General features: G+C 36.2%; 1 protein-coding gene, 1 long non-coding RNA gene and 2 pseudogenes across 3 annotated transcripts in view; 2 read left to right on the top strand and 2 right to left on the bottom strand.

Moving 5' to 3' along the window:
• On the top strand, nucleotides 1–4,001 carry LOC142527876 (elongation factor 2-like; annotated as a pseudogene).
• A 1,570-nt stretch (nucleotides 4,002–5,571) lies between these two features.
• LOC142527878 (porphobilinogen deaminase, chloroplastic-like) lies at nucleotides 5,572–8,168 on the bottom strand (annotated as a pseudogene).
• An 847-nt stretch (nucleotides 8,169–9,015) lies between these two features.
• LOC142527877 (uncharacterized) lies at nucleotides 9,016–18,957 on the top strand. Of its 2 annotated transcripts, none has more exons than XM_075632864.1 (3): nucleotides 9,016–9,080; nucleotides 16,868–17,148; nucleotides 17,569–18,957. In XM_075632864.1, exons 2-3 carry the CDS (start codon nucleotides 17,041–17,043, stop codon nucleotides 18,676–18,678), a joined length of 1,218 nt encoding a protein of 405 aa, XP_075488979.1. In that variant the 5' UTR covers nucleotides 9,016–9,080; nucleotides 16,868–17,040; the 3' UTR covers nucleotides 18,679–18,957. The 2 variants fall into 2 exon arrangements, with proteins under 2 accessions (XP_075488979.1, XP_075488978.1); XM_075632863.1 differs by lacking the exon at nucleotides 9,016–9,080 and adding an exon at nucleotides 16,156–16,413.
• Nucleotides 18,958–21,706: 2,749 nt separating this feature from the next.
• Nucleotides 21,707–25,795, bottom strand: part of LOC142528132 (uncharacterized) — a 55,639-nt gene continuing 51,550 nt past the window's right edge. The window contains exon 3 of the long non-coding RNA XR_012815618.1: nucleotides 21,707–21,836. This is a non-coding gene — a long non-coding RNA (uncharacterized LOC142528132). The remainder of the gene's footprint in view (nucleotides 21,837–25,795) is intronic.

Genomic DNA, 25,795 nt, shown 5'->3' with positions numbered 1-25,795 from the left:
TATGTTCACAACATCCGGTTTTCTCCTTCATCTCATTCCTCTTCGATTCTATCTGCTTGCATCCTTCTCTCTCGATCGTTTGCCGCGTTGTGCTGTTTCCTCCGCCTCCGAGAGCGTCGACCAGGTGTGTCTTTCCCATGGTTTTGTTCGATTCTGTTGTGGTCTGTATTTAGCGTCAATTGAAACTCTCATACGGAATTTTTTCCTGAACGATTCGTTTCCCGTCTTCGATTACCTGCCCGTGGTTTGAACGTTTGTTTGTCCGTGTGGTGCCGATGTGGCTGAGCTTACTGGTTTTGGTGTCCTTATAGGTGCTTCGCTTTTGTCCTTACAGTGTTCTTGCTTCCTGAGCTCGGGAAGATCTTCCTAGGTTCGTTTGCTCCTCTTGTTTTTCTTTCGGTTTCATTGCTTTTGATAGCTTATCCAAGTTTATTAACATTTATGAGTGCCTACCTACTCATATTTAATTTTCGGGTACAATTTTTCTTTTGTCGGTTCGATATTTCATTGCAGAATTTTCAGATATTCTTTCGTTACTTAGTAGAAATCCCTATGAAGTAGGATTGTAAGTTGTTAAATGATTATCAGGTAGCCTTATATATTATGGTTGAATCTGGAAAAGTTTGCTTAGATGCAGGTAGCATAATCTGTTCAATCGTGAGAACCAGATGCACTTTGACAACAATTGGTGGTTCATGTTATGTATGAGTCTCTTGAGGAGTGATTAATAGTTTAACGCCATTTAAATGCTTGTTAGATCTTAGTGTGGCTGGCTAGTACTTTTGTGAGGTTTTTGTTTCTTATTTTTTACTCTCATGTTCTGTTGTTGAATGGCAGGAATATTTTGGGGGAGGCCTCGTATACACATTTTGATTGTTGGTGAAGTTTTAAAACCTGCAATCATGGTGAATGGGTGCAGAAGATAGTTTCAAATTATAGATGAGAGCAATTATTGTTAAGTTAGGAAATCTGACATTAAATTTTACCTGCATTTTTCAGGTGAAGTTCACAGCAGAAGAGCTCCGGAGGATTATGGACTACAAGCATAATATCCGGAACATGTCTGTTATTGCGCATGTTGATCATGGTATGGTAGCGGCAACATTTATATTTATATCTTTTCTCGAGCAGTCTTTGAATTTTGGCAAATATTTTTACTTCGAAGCAAATTTTGATTATTTATTTATCTGCAGGGAAGTCCACTCCCACGGATTCTCTTGTTGCTGCTGCTGGTATAATTGCTCAGGAAGTAGCTGGTGATGTTAGGATGACAGATACCCGTGCAGATGATGTTGAACGTGGTATAACGATCAAGTCCACTGGCATTTCTCTGTATCATGAAATGTCTGATGAGTCTTTGAAGAACTATAAGGGAGACCGACAAGGCAATGAGTATCTCATCAATCTTATTGATTCTCCCGGACACGTCGATTTCTCTTCTGAAGTGACGGCTGCTCTTCGTATCACTGATGGTGCTCTTGTTGTGGTGGACTGTGTCGAAGGTGTGTGTGTCCAAAGAGAAACTGTCCTACGACAAGCACTGGGAGAAAGGATTAGGCCTGTTTTGACTGTTAACAAGATGGACAGGTGTTTCTTGGAACTCCAGGTGGATGGGGAGGAGGCATACCAAACATTTCAGAGGGTCATTGAAAATGCAAATGTTATCATGGCCACTTATGAGGATCCCCTTCTTGGTGATGTTCAGGTTTACCCAGAAAAAGGTACCGTTGCTTTCTCCGCTGGGTTGCATGGCTGGGCATTTACTCTGACGAACTTTGCCAAGATATATGCCTCAAAATTTGGTGTTGACGAGTCCAAGATGATGGAAAGGCTCTGGGGAGAGAACTTCTTCGATCCCGCAACTAAGAAGTGGACTTCCAAAAATTCTGGCTCTCACATGTGCAAACGTGGTTTTGTTCAGTTTTGTTATGAGCCCATCAAGCAGATTATCAACACTTGCATGAATGATCAGAAGGACAAGTTGTGGCCGATGTTGCAGAAACTCGGTGTCACAATGAAATCTGATGAGAAGGAATTGATGGGGAAAACACTGATGAAGCGTGTCATGCAACCTGGCTCCCTGCTGGTACTGCCCTCTTGGAAATGATGATATTCCATCTGCCATCACCCTCCGAGGCTCAAAAGTACTGTGTGGAGAACTTGTACGAGGGGCCTCTAGATGATACGTATGCGAATGCTTTCAGAAACTGTGATCCCGAGGAACCTCTCATGCTCTATGTGTCCAAGATGATTCCAGCCTCTGACAAGGGTAGGTTCTTTGCTTTTGGTCGTGTATTCTCTGGCAGGGTGTCTACAGGTTTGAAGGTCAGAATCATGGGCCCAAACTATGTTCCTGGGGAGAAAAAGGACTTGTATGTGAAGAGTGTCCAGAGAACTGTTATTTGGATGGGCAAGAAGCAGGAGACTGTTGAAGATGTACCTTGTGGGAACACTGTGGCCATGGTCGGTCTCGATCAATTCATTACGAAAAATGGTACTCTGACCAATGAGAAGGAAATTGATGCCCATCCTATTAGAGCCATGAAATTCTGTTTCACCTGTTGTGCGTGTTGCTGTCCAGTGTAAGGTTCATCCGACCTACCTAAACTTGTTGAAGGTTTGAAGCGTTTGGCCAAGTCCGATCCTATGGTTGTCTGTACTATGGAGGAATCTGGTGAGCACATCGTTGCTGGTGCTGGAGAACTTCATCTTGAGATCTGCTTGAAAGACTTATAGGATGATTTAATGGGGGGAGCTGAAATTATAAAATCAGATCCGGTTGTGTCTTTCCTTGAGACTGTTCTTGAGAGATCTTGCCGTACTGTGATGAGCAAATCACCTAACAAACACAACCGTTTGTACATGGAAGCTAGACCATTGGAAGATGGACTCGCCGAGGAATTGATGATGGCCGTATCGGTCCAAGGGATGTTCCAAAGGTTCGTTCGAAGATCTTGTCGGAAGAGTATGGTTGGGATAAGCAGCTGGCAAAGAAGATTTGGTGCTTTGGTCCTGAAACCACTGGTCAAAATATGGTAGTTGATATGTGTAAAGGAGTTCAGTACTTGAATGAAATTAAGGATTCGGTTGTTGCTGGGTTCCAGTGGGCTTCGAAGGAAGGGCCATTGGCTGATGAAAACATGAGAGGCATTTGCTTTGAGGTCTGCGATGTTGTTCTTCATACCGATGCCATACATAGAGGTGGTGGTCAAGTTATTCCAACAGCGAGGAGGGTTATTTACGCATCACAACTAACTGCCAAGCCTCGTCTTTTGGAAGCCGTGTACCTGGTGGAGATCCAAGCTCCGGAGCAAGCTCTAGGTGGAATTTACAGTGTCTTGAATCAGAAACGGCACGTCTTTGAAGAAATGCAGAGACCGGGTACTCTTTACAATATCACGGCATGCCTACCTGTTGTTGAGTCATTTGGTTTCTCAAGTACCTTGAGGGCTTTGATCAATGGGACATGATGGCCTCTGATCCTTTAGAGGCGGGATCTCAGGCAGCCACTCTGGTAGCAGACATCCGAAAGAGGAAAGGTACGCCCCTCTCTGAATTAAAGGATAGGCTATAAAGCATGAGGCAGGTAAACGTTGTGTTTCTTGTTAATTTTCTGTACCTGGCCCCTCGGTAGAATTATTTTTCAACTTGATTCATTATAATTTAATGTTTTCTGAGAACTAACGTAACGTCTATGAGTTAAAACCCTGGTCATGTTGAGTCGTCGTCTTTTAAGTTTAAAGATTTATGTTGTGTGTTTATTTGGACAAATTTTTGTGGCACATTTATGTTTTATCTGGTTTCTTAGCTTCGCTCCTGGTAAGAACTGGTGTAAAACCAAATAAATTTTTGGGTCGTTATGCTTTAGTCCTGTTCTGTAGGATGACCTGTCAGAATTGGCAACAAATGAATCTGCATTAATCTTCGAAGCAGATCCTTGACTCTGATTATAGATGCGAATATATAATCTATTGGTCATCTTTTATTTTTATTTTTGAAGATATCATCTATCGGTCATCTTTTATTTTTATCAATCTCTTGATACATCTTGAAAGTGCTCTGTTTGAAATTCAAATATACTTTTTAGTGAGGGAAAAAATAAACTCTTGCCAGAATAATTGAAATTATTTGATTGTTGAATGGCTCAAAATGATTGTAAAGAAATCTTACGCTTTTTATTCTAATTTTTTATTTTAATAAAGAGAATGAATGTTACATTCAATACTCAAAAAGAGGTGATATAGTAATAAACATTTATTTATAATAACACGTGAGTAGAAACTCGTGGTAGCTAAGCTATGTCTATGTCAATGACAAAGCAATTAAATAATCAGTATATATATTAGTATGAATATTAAACTAAAATAAGAAATAGGTAAAATTTTACTAAATATTGAAAGATAAAAGATATTCTAATTTTTAGAAATATTGAAATTTCCGGAAAAAAGGGGATGATTCCGTTTTGGGTTGTTCTGGTTATTGTTTTTCAGAAACATGTTCTCGTGTACAAGATCCTCCATCTCTTCTTTATTTCTAAGGAAATAAAGGGGGGTGTATTCAATCTTGGAAATTTAATTACTTTTATTGACTTTTGTAGAGTTTAAAAGTCTATAGGTATTGAATATAGACTTTTATAAACTCTATAAAAGTTTTGTGGTATCCAAATTAGATTTTTCTAGAGTCATGAAAAGTATAGTGGTATTCAAACTTGACTTTTTAAAAATCTATAGGTATCCAATATTTTCATAGATTTATAATGATTCTAATATAATTCTCTATGTACAAACCTTAAAACTCTAGGTACAACTATAAAAACTCAAAAAATTAAAAAGATATGAGAAGCTTTTTGGTCGTTGGTATACTAATTTCTTGGAGGGAAATAACGTCAGGGCCACTGGACATTACTCGAATATCTGGTTTTCTATCTTCTCAATAATTGTTAACGATTGTTATTACGGATGGGAAAATAAAATGGGATTCATTAAAATGGGATTCATATGTTATAATTCGTCTTGTGTTAGGATATTTTATATTTCAAATAATTATGTGAAATTTTGATAGTAACAATTTTTATGTCCTATCACTTGATAGTAATAATTTTTTATGTCCTATCAGTATTTGAATGATAGTAACAATTTTTATGTCCTATCTTTCAATCTTAGCGGACGATTTCACAGTGGTCAGGAATTAGGATATAAAAATCTATTTTAATTTTATATGCATCTATATCTTGGAAGGTGAGGAGGAAATGCATCTATATCTTGGAAGGTGAGGAGGAATTAGGATACTAGTTCGAAGAAATAATATATATTGAACTTTTGATTTTCTTAAATTGAATTGTAATTTTTTTTTGCAAAAAATCTACAAAAGTCTACAAATATCTATCAAAATCTTGCAAAAAATCTACAAAAGTCCATGGAATTATATTTACAAATCTACGAGATTCTACAGAAGTCAATAAAAATCTACCAAATCCATGGAAATCTATCATTTAAAAAAAGTCATTGAAAGTCATTAAATCTCTACATTGAATACACCCCTCAAAGCCTCCAAAACAATAGCCGATGTTCATCAGTAAATAAAACCCAAACTCACATTAATTACCATAAACATAGAGAATAATCAGTAGTTAAACTAATGAACAGGCAAAACATCTATCACCCAAATGAGGAAGAAGAATAAATGGCCTGGCCTGCCTTTTAACCTCAGTAGATGTAAACAGGAGCTCAGTCGTTAAGCTAATGGTCAAAGAACCCCGGAACAGCTCGTGAGAGAAGTTCCTCACCAGCTTCTACACCCATGTTTATCACATCACCAAAAGAATATGGGCCTTTTCGAGACGTTTCAAGAATTGGTGACGTAACACAAACTCAAACGTTAAGACATCATTTGACAGAAACAATGTCAATATCATGCGCTTTTCTGTCTTTTAAGCCACACTTCAAATATATATATATATATTTTGCATACATACCTCTAGTTCCATCGGGAGATGCGACCAATGCTTTAAAAATGCAGTTTCCATCTTCATCTCTACTGGCATATCCAGCAATTGGAGTTCGACAAGATCCCTCTAATTTCTCTAAGAAATCCCTCTCGCAGGAAATTGCTAACCTTGTGTCCTCGTGATTCAAGGACTTCAAGTATGTAGGCTGGATAGAAGACAAGTGAATCATGTGAAAGATGAACGAGCGAAAGATGAAAAATTCTTGAGGAAATCAATGACTTTGGACCCATTGGAAAAGCCCGATGCAGTTCTAAATGAATTATAGTCCCTCCTAAAACACATAGTAATACTTGATGGTCAATCTATTTGCTGTTATCCAGTCATGGGGCATGTATTGAGTATGCAGCCAGATAAGATGTGCACCAAAACAAATAACCAGGGATGCAAAAGCTTCTATTGGTTGCAAGCTTTGGCAGAGTACAAAAATACAAACCATTTTTTCATCATCACTTCTGCAAGCAATTCCAATAGCTCCTTGAGCTACAGCAGGAAGCATATCTTCAATAGACAGCACACAAGTAACATTTTCAGTCATGTTTAGACGTTTCAGCCCTGCTAATGCCAGCAATGTTGCTTGGACTACTCCCTCGTTCAGTTTCTTCAACCTTGTCTGTACATTGCCTCGAAAATTCTCCTGTACCTGTACAATGATCGCATCGGAAACATGACAGTGTAGTTAAAACAAAGATGGCAAAATGGAAACTGCAGCCTTCAGGAAGCAAGCAGGCCATCTTATGCGGGAATGTTAAATCGAAAAATCACCAGTAGAGATTGAAATGATGGAGAAAATATATAAATAATCAGAAGAAAGTACGTAGAAGATAATTAATCAACAACAATTTAAGACTAACCCTCTTGTCAAAAAGAAAACTCTGATTTTATCTGAAGATTCTTACCTTTAGCGGTGGATATCTGTTGAGAAGTTGTGACTTCCTTCTCAAAGAAGCAGTTCCCACAATGCTACCCACAGGAAGCTCGGCCAGAGAAGCTGCAGTCAAGCAAATAAAAGCATCACGGACATCCTCCCAGGGAAGATTGCAAGGTAATACTATTTTCTCCGGAATTCATCGAGTGTACCTCAATATCGATTTCACTATTAAGAAGTGCCTCGTCTATCTCTTTAGTGAATAAGCTCTTTCCGCCTATATCTGCTAGTGGCTGACTTAAAATTTTGTCACCTGTTGTTTTAATAATCACAATCTGAATCGCCCCCCCCCCTCCTCAGCTAACTCGGGATGTGACTTTATCAGTTTATCTCGCATTCTCGTGTTTCATAAGCTTGAGCAAGGGAAAGTGGGCTGTTGGAAGAGCAACGGGAAAGAAATCATTCAGTGAACAACATAGAAACCTCTGATTGCGTGACATCAAAAAATGAAGCTCGAACGGCTGAGAATGAATGTTAGAATGATGGGAAAGAAGGCGTTCCTCTGATCAGTAGTAGCACATTATCGAACATACAATCCAATATCCAGTAATTTTATTAAAGGAAAAGGGTAACAAATCACAATTTATGATGCCGTCATAAGCATGATCAGAGTATTTTCTCTCGATCTGATTTCTGAGGACATCTCAAAGCTAAATCACTCGCTAATATTAGTCTCCAAAAGTGTAATGATGGTACTCGACAATTACCCTCTGTAACGCCAACGTTTATATGCATGAATGTTGAACTGGGACAAGAAATTAAGGCAAGGATTCTAATTCCGATCGCTAAAAAACACATTGGATATTCGAGGCATAGTCTTGTTACATGACGAACCGATAACAATTCAGTTTCAAGTTGGCATTATTGACTAAAAATTACGTGCATTCAAGGTAAATGTTTTTAATTGTTCCTCAACTTCACATGTATTTACAAACTTCACATGAAATCGTGGAAAGAAATGAGAAGACGAATAAGAAAGAGAACTTTACCTTCCCCCGGTACCAATTCTGATGACAGCAGCCTTTGTTCGAATCTTCTCTTCGACTGCAACCGAAGCCTTGGTGAAAAAAATTCTGCATCGTTGGGCCAATGCTGGAGATTTAAAGTGAGGCAAAGATGATCCAAGAACTGAAACCGAGGTAAAAGTAGCGGGATTACTTAATTTCTTACAAAAATGAGCTTCATTTACAGTGGCTACTGCGGTCTCCATTGGGGCAGATAGATGGATGAGGAGAGGGAGCGTTGAAGAAAAGAGTAATTTACCTTCCACTCCACATCACCACGTCACCATATTAAATGGCCTCACGCCAACCATATTTTGCCACGTCGTTTTCCCCGATACAATTTAGTGCAAGAGGAAAAGATCTATGAATCTCCGTTTATAGTTAAATATAAATATATGTTATTTTCTTTCTGATCCTTAGTTTTTCCGTCATTTTTTAACTAAACCAAAAAATATTTTTGTATGGACCAACATATGTTTTTTAGATCAAATTGGATTTAAAATATTGAAAATCTGAAATAAATGTATACTATATTAGAACTAAATATTTTATATATATGACACTAATACATGATTTTTAAGTACTCAAACATGTACAAATTTTTGATATTAATCACCCATCTTTTCCGGATGAAAATTTGATATTAATATATGATATCTACGTTATGATTTTTTTAATACCCAAGCATGTGTAAAAAATTAGTATTGAAGACACATTTTTCGGATAAAAATTGGTACAAAATATTAAAATATGTGGTAAATTTATTTTAAGAAAATAGAACTCAGACTCATTAGATTAGATGATTAAATCAATCATTTAAAAATTATATTATAAAACACTATAAAATTAAAAAGAGTGTTTAAATTTATTTTATATACATCAAGGTGTTTAAATTCATAGGGCTTCAATCCCATTTTCAGATTTTCTTCACGTGAAACCCAAATCTAGATACCGGGCCGAATATATCTATTTCGTTTGTGGATAAGACCTCTTTATCTCGCACGTGTTAACGGGCACGTGAAAGTGTAACTACATTTATTCCCTGAATTTATTTTAGGGCTTGGTGAACACACGTTGTATGCTTGATTTATTTATCTTTTAGCCCCACCTTTAGCTCGCTGCTCTCTTTCGCTCTCGTTCGTTGGTAATTCGATTTCTCTTGCTTTTGCTATATATTTTTATCTATGAAAATCTTTTGTCTGAGATTGATATGTTTAGATTATTTGAAAATCACTTACTGATTCGATCTCAATTTGACTCTTTTGTGATGCGTTTGTTGTTGTTCTTGCTTATGATTCGTTGGAGGTTGAAAGATTTTTTTCAATTGGTTAGTTGTTGTATGGATATATAAATGAAATTCTGATCTGAATTTATATATGTGATAAATGTTTGGTTTCTGATCTGAATTTATATAGTTTTTCTTCCTACGTTAATGATTTACAAATCTGACAACGTGTATATAATTTTTTTGGTTGCAGAATTTTCAGATTTTCTTTCGTTGCTTATTAGAAATCCTGTGAAGTATGATTTGCAAATTTGTTAAATGATTATCAGGTGTTAGCCTTGTCTAATATGGTTGAAATCTGAAAATTTTTACTTTACTCCAGTTAAGAGTGTTAACATAATCTGTTCAATCACGATAACCAGATGAACTTTGAGTAACAATTGGTGGTGGTTGTTCTGTATGAATTTCTTGAAGAGTGATTTAACAGTTTACCGCCTTATAAATGTTTGTTAGTTCTTAGTGTGCTTGGCTAGTGCTTTTGTGAGGTTTTTGTTTCTTATTTGTTATCTCATGTTCTGCTGTTGAATCACGGGAATATTTGGGGGACCCACGGTGAAGTTTAAAAACCATTAAAGCTGGTATGTGCAGAATATACGAGCTCCATGACATACAGTGAGAAATGTGAGAAAAGAGAGGATTGCTTCTTAGAATCAAAAGCATCACAAACAATAATAATACTCTTAGGCGAGTATATATGACTATGTTAGGCTATATCAACTTTTGATACAAAAATACCAAAAAAAAAAGAATTATATAATGCACAGATTTAGGACCAGTCCACAGGTCCATGTAGCGAGGAACTTTAAAAATTGAAAATACACTAAAAATTTTCTTACCAAAGTATTCATTCCACTAAAGAGTACAAGCTTGCATGTCTAAATCATGGAAATGTCCTTCAAAATCAGCTAAAAGTTAGGATGATGCAGTGTAGTATGGTGCTAATGATAAAACCGGTTTATTTGAACTCCCTTGACAGTTGTTTAAGTACTAGATGTGAATCCCCTAATATCAACAACTCTTTTGCTCCCAAATATTTTACAATTTCCAATCCAACGGTCAATGCCTCATACTTTACTTGATTCTCGGTCCATTGAAAACTCAAATTAAAAAGATATAGCAGTTTTCACACCTCTTGGGGAGGTGATAACAATACCAGCTCTGGCTGTTGTTTCTGTACTTGATTTACCGAATTTTAGTTCTCATGGTTGAACTCCCACTTCACAAATTGGAAACCCAACCTGCTCTTCAACAAACTCATCAAGTGAAGGATGATCAGCTAAAAATCAGCGATAGCTTGGACCTTTCATTGAATTTTTGGGGATAATAGATCAATGTAAACTCGGCTAATGCCAAAGACCATTTACCAATTCTCCCAGAGAGAACGAGTCTATTAAGCATGTACTTAATCAAATCAGTTTTACCCACAACAAATACTCTTGATTGAATCAAATAATTTCTTAATTTAGTAGATGCATAATACCACGTTAAGCACTTCTTATCAATCACATAATACTTCACTTATACTAGAGTAAGGAATATACTCAAATAATAAATAGACCGATCATTTCCTTCGTGATTATTTTGAATTTGCAAACATCTTATTGATCCATGAGCGGCAAAGACATAAATTAAGGGGCATTCCATACTTGGGTGGCATAAGAACAAGAAGATTGGATAAATATCCCTTGATCACATCTGTAACGACCCTAACCCCTATTGAATTTTTTTTCTACTAGCAATTGGCCGGAGCATATACATACCCAATACATATAAAAATTCGAAACATGCTTTTAAAAATAATCCGACTACCGAATAAATTACTGCAGTTAAAATCATAGGAATGAACCACCATATGAGTCTACTCTGTAAAAACAAAAGCATAAAGTAAAACGCTAAAATCTGTCAAACCATAAACACATCGAGATCATAAACTGTTTAAAATGCTGTTTAAACATATCCTCAAGTTAACCAAATCTTTCTTCAACTGTTCTGCCAGTAACTTGCTCACATGTACTACTTTAAGGTTTTCAAGCTCCCCCAAGTTGATTTCTTCTAAAAGATCTTATACTTTTTGTTGGTCATCTTCCATTTGATATGGCGCCATCAACAACTCGTCAACTTGGAGTTCATCTTCTTCATATTCTTCTTCTTGGACAACCTCAGTTCCATGGGTGTCACATGCTTCATCTTCTTCTAGTTTGTTCAGTACTTGCTGCATATGCACCTTACACTTAGAGACCGCAGCTACCTCTTTTCCCTTTCGGTTCAACTCAATCATCGAGTTCCTCGATCGATGGCTGAATTATTGGCCTAGGCGGCACGATAATTGTAGGCCTGATGATTCTTTCCAACACCAAGCTTGGAGTTGATGTTTGCATGTACACCTGACTCTCTCTTACTCTTGCTACGAACTTTGATGGGCCCAAAATCTCCATTGTAATATCTAGCTTTAACTGCATTTGCGCTAACTTGAAAAGGCTGCCCATCAGCTTCTAAAACTTCACATCATCTCCTTTCCAAAATAAAATATGCTGATGTATCGAGGATAAAATGCACTAATTTGCATGGATCCAATCTCTGCCTAACAACGCTTGAAAATTGGCAGATGAGTTTACTACAAAAAACACAGACAAAGACGACATATTTCCTATAGTAACATATGTGGGAAATACCCCGATGATCTTGGTGGTTTTTACCACTGTTTTCCAAATCGGACCGGACCGGCCGGTCGGACCGGTTCAACCGCGAACCGGCCTCCAGACCGGTCCGGAGATAAGGAAAAAACCGGAAAACCGGTTTAACCGGAAAAAACCGGAAACCGGTTAAAACCCGGAAAAACCGGAAAAGTGGTGTTTATTTGGATATTTTTTGTAATTTTCATCTTAAAAATTAAGTAAAAACTATAAAAATATAAATAATCAATATTTTACTATTTTATTTATTATATAAAATAAATAAAATATTAATTTTATTGATCCGGTTGAACCGGTTGAACCATTTTTTAAGGCTTGACCGGTTCGATTAAGGGTCCGGTTATAAAAACACTGGTTTTTACTGTAAATGTAGCCACGAAAACTTATGTGAGGACCAAGTCTTCTTCAGTTTTACCCAAACTTCTTAACATCATTACCGGCAGGACATTCAACATTCACTGCTGAGCATTGTCATTGTCTATTAACACCATAGACACTGACTTCTCATTTATATGTGCTTTGATGTACAACGACATTATGTGCTTAGTCATGGCTGGTGTAGGCTTCTCGAGTATTACTTGTTTGGGCCTGTTTGGGTGATCTTATTTGATAATCACTCCTGAACTTACTTTGAGGAGTTTATTTTCATGACCTTCCTTTTGCACTGATTTTTTGGGACATCAACTCCCATTCTCATCTTCTACATACTTAAACTTCTCATGCAATATCAATACTCCTGTGGCACAATCCACAATAATGTCAAACTTTCCCACACAAAAGTTTATTATTTTTCCTCTTTGATCATCATCTTCACTTAATAAATCATTTTCGTTCACCAGCTTGTCCTCAGTGGTTGATCTAGACCTACTCCCCACATGCTCCTCAATGATTAAAATATCGAGTGTGAGTTCATTTTTCAACTTATCTGGATCCTCCTTTTTTGCAGAAGTTCGTTCTCTCAACAACCTTCTTTTTTGAGTCCTAGTGAGTGGCCTGGGAAACTTTTTGTGTTGGACTACTCTCCAGGACTCAGTAAACTTATTTCTGGTAGGAAAAACAAACTTGGTATTTGCTCCCCTATCCTCAACAATCTTTCTTACTGGAACATGTCGATTTCTTCTTGATGAACGGACTTTCTCGTTACTGCCATCCTTCGCGATTCAACCCTATATTTGTTTATCTTGTTCAAGTATCTTCGTGGTTGATGGTGAAATGACTCCCTCTAAAACACTGATTCTCATGCACTGGTGTCTCGAGAAAATGTTAGTTCCTCGGCCAAAAGGCCGCAGATCCACTAACATTTCTGGAGAATCGCTGCTGAATTGATCTTGATCGATCAACACTACATTTTCCAGTAGCTTCAAATATTTGTCCTTTTGGAATCCATCATTTCTTAATCTTTCTATCCATCACTGCATTTTTCTGCTTCTTTTCTCATCGAGAAGTTCCCTCAAATCTTTCACGTTTACATTGATAGAAGCTATTGGGGGATATGGATCATCATCCACTGCCATTGACTCTTGTTTGTCAGGAAATTTCAAGACTTCCTTGTTAATTGTGTCATGCAAAATATTCTTGAAACCCCAACAAGACTTAGTGGCATGATTATATTAGTTGTGGTACTTATAATATTCTCGACCCTTCAGCTCTTCTTTGGATGACACTCTAGGATCTGGTGGAAAAGTGATAAATTTATCTTTTATCAGAAAATCAAAAACCTCATCAGTCTTTGATACATCAAATGTGTTCTGCATATCTTTGGGGAGTTGAAGGCTAATCTTCTTCTCTGGTTCTGCCAGTTTCTGTTTGAGCAAAAGGACAGTACATGAACCATTCGATCAGATCTTAGCCAACGCGACGTCCTCTACTTCTTGATAATAAAACCCCATATTTGTTTTCTTTTTGTATACTCTTCCATCAACAGTTTCTCATACTCAGCAACTTTCGTAGCCAACTTGAAAAAATCTCTGAACTCCATGCCTTGAAATTTCTTCATCGATTCAAAATGCAAACCTTTTTGTACCATTTTCACGAACTCGATTTCAGGTTAAGAACACCTCGCACCTATTCTTTATCTTTTTAAACATGTCGATAAACGACTCCACATATTCCTCTTTCTTTTGAGTGATCTTGAATAAATTGGCAATACATACATCTGGTTCTGTTATATATAACTGGGTGTGAATTTGTCTTTTAATCTTTTGCCAATTCATCAATGAAGTTCTGGGGTGCGAGGTATACCAAGCAAATGCGGTCTCTGTGAGAGATTTTGGGAATAATCACAACCTTAAGGTGTTGAAGCTCTCCAAGTTGGATAGAGCTCCCCACAGTGGATAGTAAATCTGGCTATGTGTTCTATGATGGACTGGCTGTTCTCCCCAGAGAATAGGCTGAAGTCATGAACCCTGTAACCCATAGGATACGGGTTATTCACATTTACGTATTCTGGATAGGGCTTATGAAATTGTGGACGAGTTCTTGGATAGTTTCCCTCACCATTTCTGGATCAATTATGTGGATGTTCTGAGCTGGGACTTGGTGATGATAATAATTTGCCCCATGAGTTTGGAAGCCTGCATTAAAATCCACATTACCTCCTGGGCTTTGATAATCAATGTGTGACATGTCATCATAAGCTCCTGGTTGGTACCGAGGATTTGTCACGATGTACACTTGATTAAAAGGTCGTTTTGAGCTCCCCACTCCATGAGCACATGGATACGGCTGTGCTACCCCCCTAAGGTCTCTTCTCTCCTTTGAGGTGATGTATACCTCATCTCTGGCTGATTCGGAAGAATGAACTCTGGGCGGCGAGGATCACCATCCTATGAGTTTCTTACTCTCTGGTCAAATTCATGGAATCTGTTGCTTCCCTGGTTTCCTTCTTTTTCACTGGTGTTAAGCTCCATGTTGGCTGACTGATTAAGTTTGCCCAAGACCGCCTTCAAGCAATCAAACACAGACTTTGACAGTGCTTGTGATATCTCTTCAATATTTATCCCAGTCAACTCTTCAACCAAACGGTTTGAAATATGAGCATGTACCTCTGGAATACCACTTGGATGCAAATCCAACTCCCTGATTGGCTGTTCAGTAGCAGGTTGTTCTGTCAGTGGAGCTTAAATCTTTTCCTAGTTTGGTAGGTACTCCCCATCCCCTTGACTGACATTTTTTTTCCTTCTTGGCGGCATATTTGGTGTCCCACTGGGCGTGCCAAAAATTGTTTACACAATATTTTAAATTGTGGACGTGCCACGTGTGAAGATACACCAATTTGTGTAAAAAAAGATAAAAATCTAACTTCTAAAAACACAACGATTGTATATAATAAATTTGACCTTCCGTTATAATCTGCTAAACAAATACATGCAACACCATAAACAAAGAAAACTAAAGAAAGACTACTGGAAATTGAGAGATAAACTCTTAACATGATTTATATTTTCAATAAATGTTTGAATTTACAAAATATTAACATATAACAAAAGAATGTTGCTGAAATTGAAAGAAGATGACTTGAACTACTTGAATCTGGAATGAAAAACTATGGAAACGATTGATTAAAGCTATGTGAGTTTTGTAGGGAGTTTGTTAGAATTTGTGCGAGAGATGTGCGTGTCAATGTGTGTTTTTCTCTATTTCCGATTATCTTTTTTCTTCGGAACACTCGGCGTTTTCCCACTCTCTCCATGATTGACGATCTACCCATGTTTCATTCTGATCTCTTCCTATCTGCACGTCATTTGATTTATTCAAACATATTTTGAATTAATGAGCTTTCTTATCTTATCTGCTTCTTTTTATTCTTCTTCTTGAGCTTGATTAAGTTTTGGTTCTGTCCAACTTTAGCCTAATTAAAATATAGCCTCAACAACAACTAAAAACAAATCAACTCGCACTTTTATATATAGAAGAAATAAATAATTTGGATTAATAATTCCATATTCAATGAATTTATTTATGAGTTACTAAGTTAGCTTTAAAAAACGACTTTAAAAACATAGAAATTGTATGGAAAAGACAACTATGCCCATAAAATCCAAAAAGTATAATTAAGAAACACAAGACATTTTTTTAACTTCCAAATCAACTCACACTTTTATATGTAGAAGAAAGATATATAGAAGATAAAAATAAAAGTTAGATATAAAGAATATATGTATATATATATATATAGAAGAAAAAAAAAAGTAAAATATAAAAGTTAGATATAAAGATAATATATATATAATATATATATATATAGTAGGATAATAGATATAAGGTAGATAGAACTAAAACGATGCACTTTCCAGATCGCGAAGTTAATTTTTCCCTACCACCTTTCATGCCCCAGTTTCTTCGCCTTATCCGGCGATCCGCGGTCGGCTGAAGGCTACCAGTCAGAGCTTTATGTGATAGTTCTCCCCGGGCTTTTGCTTGCTGTTTTTGGGGTTTTGAAATCGATCTTCAGTTCTTTGATCCGAAGCCCACGACAAAATCAAAGCTTTATGCTTCAGGTTTGCGATTATATATAATATAATATGAGTTGATTTGAATCCCTTTACCTTTTGATTTCATCTTTGCTTTTTGGTTGTAGTTAGTATTTCATTTCATACGGGCTCTTAAGGTTCCTTCATTATTTCATTAGCTTAGTCTAGGGTTGTTCTAGATATAGGTGACCACATTTCGATGATGAACCTAATTTTTGAAATTTTGGATTATATTTTATATCGGATTATTTCGATATAAATGTCCTAAATGGATCGTTGGACTTCAATTATATGTGTTCTTACTTATTGTGGTTAAGAATGGGTTATAATTGTATTATTGGATAAGTTAGGTCATTTTGCTCAATTTCAAACTTATGTGTAGTTTATGTCACGTGCCTTTTGTGTATTTCTTTTGGACTTAATCACACCCCTTTCACGAATAATTGTTTGTTTTGATATTGTGTATTTTGTGTTGTTTTAGGTGGTGACTTTGGGCATGTGGTGGTGATTAGATGGTAGTGGCGGCGGCGCTGTGAGGAGTCACATCACAAATTCACGGCAATGGGCATAGGGATGTTTGATGCGTCCTTTTATATTTATTGATTCTAGAAGTCCAAATAAAGGAGGCTATTATTTTCACTGGCAATCGACACCATGGCATCGTCATCGAGCCCTTCACCACTATTCATGGTGCAGAAACAGAATCCCCAGTTGAATCACTTGCCTGCTGATGGAAATGACTTACGGAAACCCAAGACTGAGGTAACAGTGAAGATTCATCCATCTATTATCTCAAAAAAAGAAGAACCATCTATTTGTTTTATCATGGACTACTATTTTCTTCTGTGTTTTAAAATATGTTACTCTTACTCTACTTATGGGATTTTTTTTTATCTTGCCAAATTTTGAGTCTTTTGTGCCAATTTTTTATAATCGAAAAAATATGATCTGCTTTTGGGTGTCGTGTTTGCGCGTCTAGTTTTAGTGACAAACAATAGATTTTTTGTGTGTGTTTGTTTTGCTTAGCAATGTTCCTCCAATTATTTGTACAATATGTTGAGTCTTTGTGATTCTTTTTTCGTACGACACTGGCCATTACATTTTGAATAGATTTCAGTAGCAAATGAGGATCGTTTTATGTATCCCGTTGTGGTTCTTCACTTCTTTTGTGTTACTGTACAGGTGACTGGTTTCAACAGTGTCTCCATCACCTCTTGCATTTACCATTGTTGTAAGAGGTGTGCAAAGAAGAGACGAAGGAGAAAGTATCTTCCTCAAGAAATATTTTCCAAAATTCTTTTACATCTTCCAGCTCAAGTTTTACATGATGCTGTGAGGTATGTTTGCCGAGACTGGAACCTCGTGATCCGTTCCCAAAATTTTATTTACGATCACCTTCGGGATTCAAATAGTGGGCTGATAATTCAGGGTTGTGTTTCTCTTAGAAAAACTTTTGTGGAAATGCGACAAGGTTGTCTCGAGATATCTAAGTTTGATTTTGGGTTTGTTGATCTAGTAACTAGTAGCTGCAATGGTTTGGTGTTGACCACTGACGTCAGTAACCTGCATGTTCTCATTGTTGTTAATCCCGTGACAAAGCAGCGTCTCTCTCTTCCTCCATTTTTCGGGCCATTATACTTTGCAGATTTTTGTGGTTTTGCATTTGTTGTGCCTTCCATGGAGTATAAAGTGGTGACGTCTTATGATCGTGTCTTTAGTGCGAATATACAATGTGCAGTGCTAACTATTGGAGTTGATCCAGTTTGGAGGCATATTGATATCCAACACTTGTCTCTCACAACTAGAAAAGCTCTCGGGTCTCTCCCATTGACTACTGGAGCCTTTGTGCACTGGATTGACAAAGCTGTTGTTTTGACTTTGAATATGGAGACTGAAACCATTCACCAGTTTTCTCATCCTCCAGAAGGGTTGATGTACGGAAAATTTTTACCTATGGAAAATAACCTTACCTATGTTTGTAAGGCCAGTGATTTTTTGTGGGAGGTTTGGGAAATGAATCTGGAAACTGGAGTGTGGAACAAGTCGTTTAGCTTTGATTTGGGAATTCAGGTTTCCAGGCACAAGGACTTTTTTGGTTCGCAGAGTAATTTAGTTCCCTATGGTTGGTTAGTACATAGGGAGCTATTGGTTTTCGGTGCTCCAATTTGTCATCAGAGTACATGTATGGCTTACAATGTCAAGAGAAAAGAGGTTACTTTGTTCGAGTTGGATCCCAGTAAGGAACCGTACAATATTAAAGCTCATGTTAAGAGTCTTATTTGGTTGCAATGAGGATTTTAACTACCAATTTCTTGTTTGTTATTCGCCTTGCATATTTCCCGGCGTAATGAGCTTCTAACGGACTTGGTTATTTGGTCTTTCGGGGGACTTTTGGTTATACTTCATTCCTTGCTGATGAATTTAGAAATATTTAGATAAAATGAAATATTTTATTTTTGAAACCTGGATTTAGAAAGATACCATTTATCACATCGTGTGATTTTCTACTTTATGCTTTGTTTTTTTATAAACAAAATTTAAATTATCACACAGACTGGCTGTGTTTGGTATTCACGATTACTATATCCATTGCATTTTTTTTTCAATCCTTGGTTTTATGTTTATGATTAGAACCCTCGGTTGGAGGTGGGTTAAACAAATCAAGAAACTATAGTAATGTGGATTAATAGTTGAAATTACCATCGCATCCTTAATCTTTTTGTTTTACCATCTCGTCGTTATTCCTATTCCTTTTAAACTCATTTTGATCCACGGTGAATTGGCGTTAACTGCTTCAATCTCAATGGAGTAGGAATTGGAGAATGCCACTTTGGGATTTATGTTAATAGAAGAATGCATGAAAAATGCCTAATCAAATGCACAAATCAAAGCAAATTTTATCTCCACGTGTCTTGAAAATGATTTCCTTCAACATGGGAAATTATGTTGGAGAAACTTGTGGCATTTGAAGTTTCAAGATCGCCTCGTCTTGAGTCTAAAGAGGATACTAATAAGCTATTTGTCTTAAATACGGGAAATGTTTTGAACACTCGTACTCCATAGAATTGAAAATTGGAGCACCATCGAGTTATGAAGGAACTAAAATTGTTGTAGGGTAGTAATCTAAAATCAAATTGATATATGATGCGGTGGCAAAACCAATGGCACTTAAGTCAATATAGTATTTGAGAGAAAAAGATGCAAGACTAAAGTAACCTAACGTAAATAAGTATATACATAAAGCGCCCTTTGATTAGGATTAGAAGCCATTTATATATAGGTACAAAGTCCTAGATAATATGGACTTTTGTAATATATGACAACTAGATTTGAGCATATCCATGAAATATTTTGTAATATCTCTAAAATATAATTGATGATATGATATCCCAGAGCCGGACCTCTTATGAGGCCAACCAAGCGGTTGTCTCAGGGCCCGGCCCAAATTTTTATATATATATATATATATATATATATATATATATACACACATATATATTCTTGTCTCTATTCAACAAATAAAGTTTACGGTCCCTTACTTCTCTTAAGCCTGAAGGTAAGTAATTTTATTCATGAATTATGCTTTATAGCATGATTTAAATTCTTTGATTAATTATAATTGAATTATGCGTTTTATATAAATTTTATGTGTGACTTGTGTAATTAATCAATGAATAGTCTAAGAAAATAAAATAAATTGTGAATAGAGCTTGAATGTGTGGACCATTGTAAGATGAAATTCGTTGTTTTTGGGATTTTTTTGTCGTTTGATTTTGTAGTTTGTTATTTTGACTCAAGGAATTCTTTGATTTTGTAGTTTCTACAATTTACTGGAATTTGGAAGTATTTAGATTCTTTATTATGTCAGATATTTTTTTCTTGGTATTGAGAATCAGTCGAATTTATAGAGACTAAAAGTGTATGGATATTTTGGCTAGACGCTTGTTAATTTGATTTATATTATTTTAGAAATTAAAACTTGCAAGTGACTGGTGATTTGGTTCAGAAAATACTTATCTTTAATTTTTGCAAATTACAAAACTATAATTTTTTATTCCATGTGATACTGTTTGTTTTGATTTTATATGTTAATTGAAAATGATTGATTTTTTTTAGGTTTTTAAAAAAATTTAATACATAATTTAATTTGTTGTTGATTGAAAATTTTGATAATTATTCATTTTTAATCACTTGTAGATACAACCAAAAAAAAAATTAAAATGCCTCCTCATATCTGTCTGGAGCTCAAAAATGAAAAATGAAACGAAGGGAAATGTCATTAATTCAAAGTCAAGCTGGATATATTAATAAATATTTTAGTAGAACTAGCATAACAAAAAGATAAGAATTAGTGAATAATTTGTTGACTGAAGAACAAAAAAATCACAATAAATATGAAGAAGTGACTGAACTTGGAAATTTGAATGAATCGATTGAAGAATTCAATTTGGGTGATTTATATGGCAATGAGGAGGATAATTTGAGTGAATCAAACGAAAACTTAGAAGATGAATCTTAACATGAAGAATTGAATTCGACTTTGAATTTGGAGGATCCGAGAAATTAGAATAATATCTGTCAAAAAATAAGAGACTAGTTAATATAAATGGATCCAATAAAGTGGATAATTTCTTGTTTCCTAAAGATTGTAATAACAGACATTTTGATTTATTACATTATACACGAGTAATGGCAAATGGACATACATTTGGTAGAAGATGGCTTGTATATTTTATTTCTTTGGATATAATATCTTGCTTTTGTTGCAAGTTGTTCAAGACTGAACAAATGATGAGCAGGATGGGAAATTTGGGTTATGATGGATACAAGGACTGGCGTAATATGCATAGGAGTTTTAAAAATCATGAAACTAGTAGGGACCACATGAATTTCATGTTTGCATGGGTTGAATTGGAAAAGAGGCTGAAAAAAAATAAAACAATTGATAACAGTTTGCAACTTCAAATCAATAAAGAAAGACAACACCGAAGGCAAGTGTTGACAAGAATAATCTTCATTGTGAAAAGACTTGCCAAAAACACTTTGACTTTTCGAGGAGATGATGAAAAACTTTATGTCGAGAAAAATGGGTTGTTTCTGCAAATGATAGAAATGGTTGCTGAGTTTGATCGATTGATGGAGGAGCATGTGGACGTTGTGAAGCAAGGAATCTCATTATACATATTTAAATCCCAAAATTCAGAATGAATTGATAGAAACTTTGGCAAACGAAGTGAAAAGGCCAATCATTGCAAAGTTAAACATGCAAAATATTTTTCAATCATACTTGATTGTACTCCAGAGCTATCCCAGAATAATTAGTATTGATCACTGGTCTGAAGTGATACCGGATTGGCACTACCGGAGGAGGTTGATTTGCATTATTCTCCCTGTTATCAGTCATTGCTTTAACATCTTCTCGCCTCGCTTTTCTCAATCTCCTAGCTATTCTTTTGATTTCAGGATCAAATAAAAGCAAGTCATGACTGTGATCTTCGCATAAACTACATAGAGGAGAACCAGATTAGTGAATAAATAAATAAATAAAATCTAAATTAAAGTCTAAACTAATTGGTAGCGATATTAATATTAGAGTTAATTAGAGCAATCCTGGCAACGTTGCCAAAAAGATGATGTATTTGCTACCACAATTGTGCGGTGTCAAGTTTTAGTACTCGGTAAAGCACGGATGTCGATCCCACAGAGAATGCAATTTAATTATAAATTAATTACCACAATTAAAATAATCAAACTTTATTTAGAAAATTCACTTGAACTGTTTGTTGTTAATTATGAACTAAATTAATGGAATCGCGCAACCGTTTCAAAATTAGTGAGAATAAGAATATAGAGATACGATTTCATTTGGTCTTCACTATATTAAATTATAACTGACATCAATATTTATAATTTCAACGTATTTAATACCCAAGAATTATTGACTATTTCTACTCTTTTTCCCAAGTGGTGCATATAAATTATTTATCTAAAGTCAATTTCAACATCCCTATCAAAATCAAACAATAAACAATTTCAATTGCACAATAACTCTTTTAATGGATTCGTCGGAGTTATCAGCTATGAAGACCCGGACGCTAATCATATTTGGGACAATTTAATTCATTATAATAAACAGGGTCTAAATTTTTTTTATACCAATATCAAAATGCGGAACGTAATGGCATTCATTCTAATATACATATCAGTATTAAAGTACAAGTTTTGTACTATATACAATCATTCAAAACTCAAGTTCAACAACTAAATATCAAGTGTCCAAACCCTATCTCTAGTCCAATTCCGTAGTCTCCACTTTAATCACGATCTCTCTTCATCTCTTCGACCCTGATTCTGATCATGTCCCACCTGTTGTCATGCACACATACAAACACGACAACAGCCGGATAACTCCGATGAGAATACATCACAGTATAAATCAACGAACATGCAATCATATAATCAATATAAAGCATGAAACAAATATCAGTAATATGTATCAAAATCGGAGAACATAATTTAATATCAAACTGTCAATCAGACTCGTGACTCCACGGCTCATACTAGACTCAATCCTAGTCTAGGGATCCCGGTTTCCAGACGTTGGCATTCCATATCGAATATCAGTAATAGAAGAAACTCCAATTCTATTCACTTCGATATAACCAAACATCCGGTGTCTTGACCTATCCGTCACAGACTTTGGCATTTTCACCAATACACTATCCCGTGACAATGTGCAATGTGCCAGTGACGATTCCATCACTATCAGGCACTACTGTCACAAGATTACTGATCTAATACTCGTCTAATACATGCTTTCTATAAATCAATAGAACAAGCAGATTAACTCAAAGAAATGCATACAATAACAGTAAGTATGTGATTTAGGGAAACTCAAGTATATCATACTCGAGCCGTTCTCCCGGTACCACATTGACTTATACTTTTCTTTTGTTGCAGTTCTGACGATGTTCCTGTCTGGAATTCAAGGTCTGTCAATACACAATCTGGCAATGACGATATCAAATAATACCATATCAATATACTGCTCAAATCAACACCAATTTGATCAATCTGGATTTAACTCAAAATCAATGGCATAACGGCATAATCTCGATATTCCCATCAACACAATCTCAACAGATACTAATTACAATCCATAACCAATATCCAATACAATCTGTAATCAATCAATAATCCAAATTTGTCCAATATCAATCGATATAATCTAAAAAATCATAACGATTCCATAATCAATTTGTTTCTCGATCTGACTTCGATTCTACGATGTCTAACATGTCAAGAACACTTTATATGAATCATATCCGATTCTAGCAACATCATAATTTCAAACCATATCAAAACGTAGCAAAACTTACGTCCAGTTGTAGCTATAGACGATAGGAACACGATAGTATACTCGGATTCAGAATCGAACGGACGGATTTCTCGTAAATCAAATTTTAGATTCAAGAACTTCACGCTTTTTCCCGGGAGCTTTTCTTGTCTGAAATGAATGAGAATTAGCGTTTGTTCTATATATACATATATATTGCATGTCCAAGGGGCAAGTGGCTCATTCTTTGCAAAACATGTCTCGCGCATATGCGCGACATCACTCGGCGCATATGCGCGAGACAAAATGTCTCGGCGCTTTATCTGCACAGCACCTCGTGCATATGCGCTCCCCTGCTCGGCGCATATGCGCGAGGATTTCTTCACAACTCTCGGATACCCTCGCGCATATGCACGAATCCATGTCGCGCATATGCGCGAGGTTCTCTGCCCACTCCGCGCATATGAGCCCTATCTGGTCGCGCATATGCGCGAGGCAATCTCCTCACACATACTTTCCGATCTTCTTCTCAGCTTTCTGGTCCGGTCCAATTTATCTATAATCGCATTATTTAATCAACAAATCATTTCAGATTACAACACAGCAAATCTCGGGCATTACATCAGCCTTCCGAAGCCTATAAACACCGATAATATATTTTCTTACGGCCACATTGAAAACTACATCTCCTGAGTGATAGATCTCAAATAAATATGACAAATCAATTACTGATCAAGTAATTGAACGCAAAGAAATCCGAAAAATATAAATAAACAAGAATAAATTCGCATATATAAGTCAACAATTCATAAATAAAGATCCGACCAAGCTACATTGATAGGTGTGATTTTTACGTGTTTATTGCATTAGTGTGTGTGTGTTTTTGCATTGTGCATGCGTATATTTTATTCACATTTTGTTCATTTTAGAGTAAACATTTGCATGTGATCATGTCTCACTCGGGCGTGACGAATTTGCAAGAAAAATGGTCGGAAAACTAAAACCAGAGCCAAGTGCCAAGTTAAGAAGATAATGTGCAGAAGAGGCGGCGCTCGGGCGGTGAAATTTTACCGCCCGAGCGCGAGAGGTGAAAGGCCAAGGAGAAATCCAGAGAGGTCGGCGCTCAAGCGGTTGTTTTCTACCGCTCGAGCGCGAGCCGGGATCCAAGAAGAGAAAAGTTACAGAAGATTGGCGCTCGAGCGGTAATTCCCTACCGCCCGAGCGCGAGAAGCCGCATTCCCCAAGTGCTTTATAGAGAGTGTGGCGCTCGAGCGGTAATATTCTACCGCCCGAGCACCACCTATTTTTGGAAAAATATATTTGCCGATTCCTTACCTTAGTTGGAAAAAAGAGATGATATGGGGATGATTCTTGGACGAATTAAGGGATATTCAGACTTCATTGAGAGCCGCCACAAGTTTTGGAGAGCAATTTGTGCCTGAAGTGAAGATTTGAAGATATTCGGGCGTCGTCTTTGCGATTTTCTTTATCGTGTTGTTAGAGCGTAGCTAATTTTAACGACGTCTTTATATTACGAGTGAGTTCGAGAGAATAACTTATGATAGGAATGAGTAGTATAATCCGTGGATCTACAATTTGCATAGATATATGAAATTGGATACGCGCCGATAGTCATAGTCCTGAGGGTCGAAAACTAGGGGATTTCATAGATCGACATGCAATTCACTCGTGAAAAATAATTAAAGACATTTAATTACTTCATTGAGTAGAATTAGTTTGAAATAACTCGAGAGAGTGTGTTCAATTGAATAGGAAATCCTGTCGAAAGCATATAATCACTATCGAACGAATTAATTAATTAACGAGGGGTAGGTGAACCGACATTCCCAACAAATTCATTTCTCATTGAATTTTAAATCAACATTTTAGATATTAATTCTCATTCTTTACTTATTGAATCATTTTCTTTGCATATTTATTCGAGCATAGTAGTAATAATCATTCAATCAAATTTTCATTGCTAAAGATTTAATAACTGAAAATAATAATTGTTAAATACAGTCTTCAGTGGAACGATACTCGTACTTACGTACACTATACTATTACTTGACA

The sequence above is a fragment of the Primulina tabacum genome, chromosome 15 (genome assembly GCF_025594145.1).
Source record: "Primulina tabacum isolate GXHZ01 chromosome 15, ASM2559414v2, whole genome shotgun sequence".
Lineage (NCBI taxonomy): Eukaryota > Viridiplantae > Streptophyta > Magnoliopsida > Lamiales > Gesneriaceae > Primulina > Primulina tabacum.
Note: the sequence above shows the minus strand (reverse complement) of the source record. Positions and strands in the feature narration are given on the sequence as shown.

Coding starts and splice junctions, on each gene's coding strand:
- LOC142527877 (XM_075632864.1), top strand. CDS start 17,041: ATGGCATCGTCATCGAGCCCTTCACCACTATTCATGGTGCAGAAACAG. Junction 17,149..17,568: donor TACGGAAACCCAAGACTGAG/GTAACAGTGAAG, acceptor GTTACTGTACAG/GTGACTGGTTTCAACAGTGT.